The sequence below is a fragment of the Chelonia mydas genome, chromosome 6 (genome assembly GCF_015237465.2).
Source record: "Chelonia mydas isolate rCheMyd1 chromosome 6, rCheMyd1.pri.v2, whole genome shotgun sequence".
Taxonomy (NCBI): domain Eukaryota; kingdom Metazoa; phylum Chordata; order Testudines; family Cheloniidae; genus Chelonia; species Chelonia mydas.
In genome coordinates, this window is record NC_051246.2 from 42336736 (window position 1) to 42348199 (window position 11464).

An 11464-nucleotide genomic window follows, 5' to 3' on the forward strand; every position below is an offset into this window, starting at 1 on the left:
CTGATCCTCTGAGAAAGAAGAATTTTTATCCACATTTCAAAGAAGGTATAGAGTTTAGAAGCCAAATTCTCCTCAAAGGTGGGCTGTGAAGCTCAAATGAAAGTTGAATTAAGCCCAGATATACGTGCTCAGATCCCTTCTTACCAAGCTGTGTGGGATTTTCTGCAAAGAAATTGGGATATACCATTGTGCAGAACACGGGGCATTGGTTGCTTGCTCGCTCTCTCTCTCTCTCTCGCTGCCCTCCACACTACTGCTGTGGTGTTGGTTGTATATAGTTTGTAAAATGCTATAAGGTCTATTGGAGAGAAAGGTGTTATAAAAATGAGAGAGATTATTAGGAGCATAGTATTAGTGTTACCTATTATGCATGCACATAAAATAGATACTTGAAGAAATAATTTCTTCAAATGGTAATGTCCATGCTTCCAAAACCCTTTTATTGAAATTTGTCATCTTGTGTATCTTTACAAGTAGGAGGGATTCAGCATAGCTTTCCCCCCAGACAATCATTCATTTCCTTTATCTTTTTTCTTTCGCAGAGAAATCTGGGCCCGGTTTTTAGCTTTTGAAAGTAACATTGGTGATCTAGCTAGTATACTTAAAGTGGAAAAACGGAGGTTTACAGCCTTCAAAGAAGAATATGAGGGTAAAGAAACAGCTCTACTGGTAGATAGGTACAAATTCATGGATTTGTACCCTTGCTCTGCAAGTGAACTTAAAGCTCTTGGTTACAAGGTAGGTAGCTAAGAAAATTTAATTTTGTGATTAGTTCTTTTGAGATCTGGTGCAATCCTGTAACACTGTCTCACCTCATCTTAAAGTTTTCCTTGACAGACAAGAAAAAATAAAAACGGGTACATTTTTTATTAGGGTTTTACTCTAATTTTTTAGCCTGATCCTGCCCCCAGTGGAAGTTTTGTCACTGAGTTTCAAATAAAGCAAGATTGGGCTGTTATTTCCATAGACTCCTTCTAATTTTTAGTTGTTTTAGCTGGGCCCAGATCTGATCTAGAATGGAGTTAAAAGCATCGGGGTCTAATTCATCCCTGATTTAACTCCAAGTTAAACCAGGAATTAATGTAGTTCACAGCCTTTTTGTTCAGTCCTTCACCTGCAAAGTTATTGGGTGGCAAAGTGAAAACTTCAAGAAGTCCCAGACTGCTGGCTCTTTGAGTGCCAGGCATTAACTATTGGGGGGAGAGAACATGACTAACAGATACAACTCTGCCTAAATTAATATTTAAGTTTTTGCCTCCCACCAATGAAAAGTTGGTGCAGTAATGCCTTTGCCCTGTAGTACCCAAATCCTCAGTGCAGGCTTAATTCTGAGCTCCTTACTCAAGCAAAATTCCTGCTGAAGTCAATGGGCATTTAAAAGCAGGCATTCCTCTGCTAAAAAACTTAAAAACGACAACTATCGGAGCAATGAGCCCAATTGCTGTTCAGTCAGTAGCAAAACTCCCATTGACTTTGATGGACTGAACATGATATTAAGCAGGAGGGCTGAGAAAATCTGCCTGTCCTAGGTGGATTTGACACTGCCTTTATTTAATAACAACCATACTTCTGTTAGTGCTGAGAGCCTCAGGCATGTCAGTCACGATTTAATAGAATGTGGTAAGTGCTTGTATCTGATCTGTGGTACTGGCAGTTCTCACGTCTGTTAAGCTCTAGGAATGTTTTAACCACTAGTTTAGTTTTTTCTGGGTGTATTTTTTTTCTGATGTTTTAATTTTTTGCAATATGTAAAGTTTTGGGAAAACAATAATTGAGGGATAAGACTAGAAGGTTTTTGTGTTCAATGTGAAATAAGTAAACAAGTGTGAGAGCAATAAGAGCTTGTCTGCTGGAAAGGTTGTTTTGTTTCCCACTTCTGCTAAGAGGAAAGACACTGGAATCACATCTCTCAGAAAGGGTGCTTCAGAGTCACTTGTTGTTTTCCAAAATTGTTTATAAAGAACCTGATCATGCGAGCCAGCTTCATGTGAGAATCCTTATGAGAACTAGCTTATTGGCTTCAATCAAACTGCTCACATATGGAGGACTGGGCCTAAACATCGATTACAAATAATCATGGTTGGTGGAAGCAGGGCTGGTGTTCAGGCTTTGAGTTTGTGGACTCATACTTTAAAAACAAAATAAAAAAAACCCCACAGATTATTCAAACATAAAATGTTTATAAATACACACAATATACGACAACCACATGTTTTAGATGGTGCAAGTAGCAATGCCTTTAATTAAGGTTGCTTAAAATTTTCCATTTTAGGATACTGTTTTCAGTATCCTATAATTTTGCTAAATTTCTGCTGCGCTGAAATTTCTGCTGTGCTGAAATTTCCAATGCTAGGTACAGGCCTCATGCTGACTTTGGTTTTTGTTTTTTTGGTGAAGTTTCAGCTAAAATGGTTCAGCTCTTTCCACAAATGAGATGTTTAGGAAAGACCGAAATAAAGGTAACAGTGATGGAGTAGCACTGTATATCAATGATGAGGTAGAATGTAAAGAAATAAGAAGCAATGGAATGGATAAGACAGAGTCCGTCTGGGCAAAAATCACATTGGGGAAGAAAACTATTAGAGCCTCCCCTGGGATAGTGCTTGGGGCGTGCGATAGACCGCCGGGATCTAATTTGACTATGGATAGAGCCCTTTTTAATGTTTTTAATAAAGTAAATACTAATGGAAACTGCATGATCATGGGAGACTTTAACGTCCCAGATATAGACTGGAGGACGAGTGCTAGTAATAATAATAGGGCTCAGATTTTCCTAGATGCGATAGCTGATGGATTCCTTCATCAAGTAGTTGCTGAACCGACTAGAGGGGATGCTATTTTAGATTTGGTTTTGGTGAGTAGTGAGGACCTCATAGAAGAAATGGTTGTAGGGGATAATCTTGGTTCAAGTGATCATGAGCTAATTCAGTTCAAACTGAACGGAAGAAGGATTAACAAAAATAAATCTGCAACTAGGGTTTTTGATTTCAAAAGGCTGACTTTCAAAAATTAAGAAAATTAGTTAGGGAAGTGGATTGGACTGAAGAACTTATGGATCTAAAGGTAGAGGAGGCCTGGGATTACTTTTAATCAAAGCTGCAGAAGCTATCGGAAGCCTGCATCCCAAGAAAGGGGAAAAAATTCATAGGCAGGAGTTGTAGACCAAGCTGGATGAGCAAGCATCTCAGAGAGGTGATTAAGAAAAAGCAGAAAGCATACAGGGAGTGGAAGATGGGAGAGATCAGCAAGGAAAGCTACCTTGTTGAGGTCAGAACATGTAGGGATAAAGTGAGACAGGCTAAAAGTCAAGTAGAGTTGGACCTTGCAAAGGGAATTAAAACCAACAGTAAAAGGTTCTATAGCCATATAAATAAGAAGAAAACAAAGAAAGAAGAAGTGTGACTGCTAAACACTGAGGATGGAGTGAGGTTAAGGATAATCTAGGCATGGCCCAATATCTAAACAAATACTTTGCCTCGGTCTTTAATAAGGCTAAAGAGGATCCCATTTGTCATGGTAGCATGACAAATGGGAATGGAGGTAGATGCAAAACTCAAACAGCTTAATGGGACTAAATGGGGGGCCCAGATAATCTTCATCCAAGAATATTAAAGGAATTGGCACCCGAAATTGCAAGCCCATTAGCAAGAATTTTTAATGGATCTGTAAACTCAGCAATTCTCCAATCATACGGTACAACCCCTAACACAGTTCCTATTTTTAAGAAAGGTAAAAAAAAGTGATCCAGGTAACTACAGGCCTGTTAGTTTGACATCTATAGTATGCAAGGTCTTGGAAAAAATTTTGAAGGAGAAAGTAGTTAAGGACATTGAAGTCAATGATAAATGGGACAAAATAGAACACGGTTTTACAAAAGGTGGATCGTGCCAAACCAACCTGATCTCCTTCTTTGAGAAAGTAACAGATTTTTTAGACAAAGGAAACGCAGTGGATCTAATTTACCTAGATTTCAGTAAGGCATTTGATACTGTGCCACATGGGGAATTATTAGTTAAATTGGAAAAGATGGGGATCAAATTGAAAGTTGGATAAGGAATTGGTTAAAGGGGAGACTACAACGGGTCCTACTGAAAGGTGAACTGTCAGGCTGGAGGGAGGTTACCAGTGGAGTTCCTCAGGGATCGGTTTTGGGACCAATCTTATTTAATCTTTTTATTACTGACCTCGGCACAAAAAGTGGGAGTGTGCTAATAAAGTTTGCGGATGATACAAAGCTGGGAGGTACTGCCAATTTAGAGAAGGACCGGGATATCATACAGGAGGATCTGGATGACTTTGTAAACTGGAGTAACAGTAATAGGATGAAATTTAATAGTGAGAAGTGTAAGGTTATGCATTTAGGGATTAATAACAAGAATTTTAGTTGTAAGCTGGGGACGCATCAATTAGAAGTAACGGAGGAGGAGAAGGACCTTGGAGTATTGGTTGATCATAGGATGACTATGAGCTGCCAATGTGATATGGCCGTGAAAAAAGCTAATGCGGTCTTGGGATGCATCAGGAGAGGTATTTCCAGTAGAGATAAGGAGGTGTTAGTACCGTTATACAAGGCACTAGTGAGACCTCACCTGGAATACTGGGCGCAGTTCTGGTCTCCCATGTTTAAGAAGAATGAATTCAAACCGGAACAGGTACAGAGAGGGGCTACTAGGATGATCCGAGGAATGGTAAACTTGTCTTATGAAAGGAGACTCGAGCCTGGCTTGTTTAGCCTAACTAAAAGAAGGTTGAGCGGAGATATGATTGCTCTCTCTAAATATGTCAGAGGGATAAATACCGGAGAGGGAGAGGAATTATTTAAGCTCAGTACCAATGTGGACAAAAGAACAAATGGATATAAACTAGTCATCGGGAAGTTTAGACTTGAAATTAAACGAAGATTTCTAACCATCAGAGGAGTGAAGTTTTGGAATAGCCTTCCAAGGGAAGCAGTGGGGGCAAAAGATCTATCTGGCTTTAAGATTAAACTCGATAAGTTTATGGAGGAGATGGTTATGAGGGGATAACATGATTTTGGTAATTAATTGATCTTTAAATATTCAAGGTAAATAGGCCTAATGGCCTGTGCTGGGATGGGATCTGAGTTACCCAGGAAAGAATTTTCTGTAGTATCTGGCTGGTGAATCTTGCCCATATGCTCAGGGTTTAGCTGATTGCCATATTTGGGGTCGGGAAGGAATTTTCCTCCAGGGCAGATTGGAAGAGGCTCTGGAGGTTTTTCGCCTTCCTCTGTAGCATGGGGCACAGGTCACTTGCTGGAGGATTCTCTGCTCCTTGAAGTCTTTAAACCACGATTTGAGGACTTCAATAGCTCAGACATAGGTGAGAGGTTTTTCACAGGAGTGGGTGGGTGAGATTCTGCAGCCTGCGTTGTGCAGGAGGTCGGACTAGATGATCATAATGGTCCCTTCTGACCTTAATATCTATGAATCTGTGAGAGAAAATGTTTTGCAGATGCAAGATGAACCATTATAAGTCAGGTTTAAACATATATAAAAGTGTGTCCACACAGTGATTCAGTTTAACTGCTTTTAAACCCATTTAAGTTAAGCTGGTACAACTTATATTTAGACAAGCCCTAAGTCATTGTACAGTGCCTAGAACAAGGAAGCCTGATCTCAGCTGGGGCCTCAAGGCACAACTATAATACATATAAGTCATAGTCTAAATATAGGATCGAGGAACCTCCTAAGGCACCCAAGTTTGAATAGATTGAACAAATGTCTTCAGAAAGCATTAGAAAAAGTGTAGCTGAGATTGTCATTCTATCATTAATTCCTACTATAATATTGTGTGTAAATTAAAACATGAAATTACTAAATTCCCTGGTTCAGTGCTCTCTAATTTCCGTTTTCAGGATGTCTCACGTGCCAAGTTAGCAACCATAATTCCAGACCCTGTGGTGGCTCCTTCTATAGTGCCTGTTCTAAAAGATGAAGTGGACAGAAAACCTGAATACCCAAAACCAGACACACAGCAGATGATTCCATTTCAGCCAAGACATTTAGCACGTAAGTCAAGAGTTTAGTCATGTTAAGGTTGGAGACTTCGTTCAGGAGCCTGTTACTGTTCCCCTAACTCACATCAAGCCATCCCATTGAATTTAATGGGGATACTCATGAAGGCCCCTGTTCAGAAAAGCACCGACTTAACTTTAGGCATCTGCTTAATCCCATTGGGACTTCAAAAGAATTTACGCACATCTAAAGTTAAGTTGGTTCTTAAATGCTTTGCTGGATTGGGATAGACATAAGTCTTTGCTGAACAGAGGCCAGACTAAGGTAAGCATGAGAAAGGGTTGCAGAATCTGTTACAGCTAGCAGAAGCCTCAGGGCTAACATGCTGTAGGTTGTTTTATAGGATTCAGATAGCTGAAGACAATGACAAAATGTACTTCTGCCAATTAAACATTTGTGTCAGAAGAGCTCTAAAGCCTGAATTACTCTGCCGTTCACATTTGATTTATACTGTTCTTTTCCTCAATAGCTCCTGGTTTGCATCCTGTGCCAGGTGGTGTATTTCCAGTCCCACCAGCTGCTGTAGTTTTAATGAAACTCCTCCCACCACCTGTGTGTTTTCAGGTTTGTTTCAATAATTAAATATTCCACAGGCTTCACAACTGGTACATACACTCCAGTAGAGTGCTTTAACGAATGAATTATATATACTGTGCTACTTAATGCTTCCAGTAATGTGTAAGTATTTCCTAGTCAGTCGTCTAAATTCTTCTCTAATAACAGGGCCCTTTTGTGCAAGTGGATGAACTCATGGAGATTTTTCGAAGATGCAAAATGCCAGAAAGTAAGTTTTTTCTCCATTTTTATTCTATGTCCTTGAAGTAGCAACATGGCAGTGCATGGTGAGTGTGGGGATAGCTGTATATCCTCTTACACAGGAAATCTGCCTAGCAGTCTGTACTGAGATTACGCTGCTGCTTGCTGCCCTTTGATTATTTGAGATTTCCCTGTAATAAAAAAATGAGAATTATTGGGTCAGTATATTTCTCTGATTCATTATTGTTTCTATTAGGGCTGCTGTAAATTCTACAACTTTCCCATTAGCATTTCCTGAGGTGAATGGTTCATAACTCAGCTAATAAAAGCCCCTCAGGCCTGGACCTGGGCATACACCTTTTCATTCCCCAAGTACACATTTCACAAACTTAAGAGGCATTGGCCATTTTAGAGTATGCATTGACCGTTCAGAATGGGGCTGTATAATGAACAAGAGATCTGAATGGATCAAGAGTCTCTTTATGGGTCTGGTCCCCTAATGCTTATAGTAGAACATGACACAATAGGGCTGCTGTGAGATCTAATATGCAACTTTCTCAGTATCTTCACCCTATATTGGAGCAAGTGACCAGACCTGAAACTAAAACTTAAGTCTTGCTTGTTACAGGAGAAAGTCACCTTAGGCAAGGATACTAAAGAAAGATGTTGTTTTCCATTTTGGACATCAATTTCCACCTGAGATGTTTTCTGAAAGTAGCATGCAGCCAAAGTGACTCAAAAGTCAAAGCAGTACATTTCACTTGACTTTTCCCTGAAGATGTTTTCCCATGCAGTATAGTTTCCAGCCCACTCATTATTTTTGTTGCAAGATTGACATCCCGTGAGATGACTTAGATTTTGAGAATTCCCTAAATGGAGAAGGTGCCTTGTTGTTTTTAAAGTAAAGTAATTAATTTTTTAAATGACAGTATCCTAGACTCTCACAAATGTTTGTAAGGAGTAAAATGGCAGAATTCTTCATTGTCCCAAGTGCAGTGGATTAATTAGTGACTTAAATGAACTGTCTTTTTTCATGTCCTTGTTAAATTTGAGTCAAGCACCATCTTACAGAAACATTAAGAGATACTGAGAAATGTGGAAGGAATGCCTTGTTAGGAAGTTTCTGAAATGTAACATTTCAAAGCTAAAAAGTCCTGCTTTCGCAAACTAAGCTACACTACTCAGTGTGAGTTCTATTCCCCCTTCGACAACACACTTTAACAGCAGCATATCCTTTGTCAGAGGCAGTAGTAGGAAATCCTGACTCATATGTGATGTCAAAGGGTGACACATTTCTGTTCTGTTTTTAGCAGTGCGTCTCAGTACACCTGCATAGTGTCTAGGGCAGCTTAATAACTTGCTGACTTGTTTTGCTTATCAAGGAAAACCCAGTTTGTTTCTGAAGCCAATTAATCTTTCTTGTTCCAAAGCTGTTGATGAAGCTGTACGAATAATTACTGGAGGCCTGCCTGAATTAACTGTGGAAGGCAATGGACCTGTGGAAAATAATACCATGTTCAATAAAGCTGTCAAGAGACCAAATGAAGATTCTGATGATGAAGAGGAGAAGGGATCTGTGGTTCCTCCTGTACATGACATATACAGAGCACGACAGCAAAAGCGAATCCGATGAAACAGGTTCCAAATCGGACTGTGAAAGACTTGTATGAAGAGATTTTTTTGCCTCTTATGTCAAATGTTTAAAAAGGGACAACCGTTTTTAACAAACATCTCCACCATGAGGTTTTGTTACTGTGGTGCCTCTTTATACTGTATGGTTCTTGATCAGCAGAGTCTTAGAAAGTGCTCTAAACAAAATTAGGTTTTTCAAAAACAATAGCACAAAATGTCTGAATTGCATTTTGTTCCTCTTCAAGTGTGTTAACATCTACCACTTGAAGTTTTGGGGGGCTTTCAACAGTTTTATTTTAAAAACTGGATGGCTTATAATTGTGAAGCATTTTTAATTCACAGTTCCTGGAAAACAGTTGTTCTCAGTTTGCTCATGTAGTGTCCTGCCTTATTGTTTGTTTTTATTTATGGCAGAATGTATGGAATCTGTTTTGTAGTTTTAAAATGGAAAAAACATTCCATTAAAATAAAAAGATATCAATAACTTCATGCCTCATTTGGATTTTATGTGTACACTCTTACATCAGTCAAACAAAGCAGCCTCCCAAGCAATGTTCAGCTAAACATATTGGTTGGGAGGTAAATTCCTCATGATGTTTTCAGAGTTCTACTCCCTAGTCCCTCCCCAAAATGTTGGAAGATAGTACATTTCCTCATTGCAAAGTAAGTTAAAATGAAAAAACTTATCTTGCTGTGTTGTCAGTTCATCAGATTGTATACTGAAATTTCCAGAAGCACTGTTAGTCCTGCATTAATTTTATCCATAGTTACGGTTTTTAGGTTACAGGCAAAAACAAGCTATTAAACATTAAAAGTGTTTTTTGTTTTTAAAATCACTGCAGTCTTTTTCAAATAAGTTAATGGTGCATGGTACTTTGAGAAGCAAATTCTGGGTAATTGTACATCTTAGATTGCATTTAAAAACTTGCACCTTAATATTCAACATTGCACTTCAATAATTAGAGCATTATTTTTTCTCCACATTATACAGGCTCTTACTACATAAGAAACTTAAATTCCGACCACTGATGTGGATAACTGTAGTTTAGTGGTGCCAGTGAGATTTGAAGAGGTGGACGTACTCAGCCAGTAAAGTGTATTCTTCACATTGTGCAAGCTGAATTTGCAGTAGGAATTGCTTAGTAACCTGCAAAAGCATAATTTCATTTGACAGGAGAGAAGGTAAAGTGTAGAGGGGGATATTTACAGAGGTAGCCCCTGATCTGTTTGGCACAGAATCCTAGAATGGGGAGCAAATGTGGTTGTGTGAAGCAGCACAAAGAAGTTGAATCAGGTTCTAGTTGCTGGCCTGAGTGCTTATATTGCAACACTTATCTGAACTTATTTTTTATCAGAATATTTTTCAGTTTAGCTTGTCATCCAACAATCAGAACACCTGGGGAAAGTAACCGAAATGTGACATAGTAACATTTAAAAAAAAAGTTTAGTAGTAAGTAACAAATGCCCAAAATAAACATAACACAGCAGCAACTTACACTATCTGCAAGACTGACAAAGCCCAAACATGGAGTCACTGGTTCTTGGTTAGTGCAGTACCCCACACTCAACCAATGTGCCTGCTGCCCAGATAGCTTTTACAAAAAATGTAAATAAAGCTTTAGGAACAAAACACAATATTGAGAAAAACAGGACTTACTGTACTGACCAACGTGCACTGGTGTGTGTTGGGAACAGTAAGCAGGAGCTGGCACTCATGGACATCTGGACTTTGCAGCTTTGCCTGAATGGGGGTGATGATCTCCTACATTAAGCAAGTACACATTTATCCAGACAATTTGGTATTTGACTATTGCTTATCCATACAGTGAATCACCCATCCTGACATTGTACTTATTGCAGCATTTACTCAATGGATGCTAAGCATATGCAGTCTCTGCTCATGAGTGATTGTTTCTATGTGCTTATTTTAGCATTAAGCTTGTGGGTTGGTTTGTAAGTAATCAGTTATCACAGTGATAAATGTAATAAGAAAACCAGAACAGATTCAGTGTATTTTTAAACAAAGCTGGTAGGGGAACCACTCTTCCACTGCAATCAAGTAGTTTTTCTGGGAGGTACTAAAGTTTAAGTCTGGAACTCTGTGCAGGATTTCCCAAACACTTAGGGTACGTCTACACTACCCACCAGATCAGCGGGTAGTAACTGATCTATCAGGGACAGATTTATCGCGTCTAGCGTAGACACGATAAATCGATCCCCGATTGCTCTGCCATCAACTCCTGTACTCCACTGCTGTGAGAGGCAGAGTCAACAGGGAAGCGGCAGCAGTTGACTCCGCGCCGTGAGGACGCGAGGTAAGTCAACCTAAGATACACAACTTCAGCTATGAGAATAGCGTAGCTGAAGTCGACGTATCTTAGGTCAATCCCCCCACCCACAGTGTAGACCAGGCCTTATATAGCACAACATAAATAAAGCTCACCCACAAAAGCCATATGGGGCTGAGAGGGAATGGTGCCAGTCACCACTCATCTGCTATGCTTATTCCTCACTTAACCACCCAGATCTAAAAATCTTTGGTGTAGGTGTCTAAGTAGTTTTATTTTCAGGAGTGCTGAGCACACAAGAACCAGGTTTGAAAATGTTAGCCTTAATCCTCAATTTCACATCATATCAGCTCATGACCCTTACTTCTCATTTTGGCTTGTTCCTACCTTGAAATAATCACTCAAAAGGTTTGAGGGTAAAGTAGCCAGAAGTTTGGGAGCTTTCACTGAACTTGAATCTATAAAACTGGACTAGAAATTGCACTAGGAACTGTGCTGATGACCTGAGAACCAGGATGTACAGAGGAGTGTGAAAATGAAAACAAAAATTCAATTTAAAAAAAACCAAACCTTAAACAGTTCAGCTATGTCCCTCCTCCCTATCCCATACCACTGCACCCATATCATAAACAAAAATGGATGTAGTGGTACTAGAAAAATGTACTGATCACTTTGTGGGTTGTATCCTTTTCCCCAGCACTGTTATTTTTAAGATTGTAAATCACTGCATTTATGGACAATATGGGCACT

At 39.3% G+C, this 11464-nt stretch overlaps 1 protein-coding gene across 1 annotated transcript in view; it reads left to right on the forward strand.

Annotated features, from left to right (window-relative positions):
* CSTF3 (cleavage stimulation factor subunit 3) overlaps positions 1-8915 on the forward strand; it is a 78280-nt gene extending 69365 nt beyond the window's left edge. The window contains exons 17-21 of the mRNA XM_037899881.2: positions 543-738; positions 5879-6032; positions 6508-6602; positions 6762-6822; positions 8225-8915. Of these exons, the coding sequence (XP_037755809.1) occupies positions 543-738; positions 5879-6032; positions 6508-6602; positions 6762-6822; positions 8225-8427 (709 nt within the window). The 3' untranslated portion in view covers positions 8428-8915. The remainder of the gene's footprint in view (positions 1-542; positions 739-5878; positions 6033-6507; positions 6603-6761; positions 6823-8224) is intronic.
* Positions 8916-11464: the final 2549 nt, after the last annotated feature.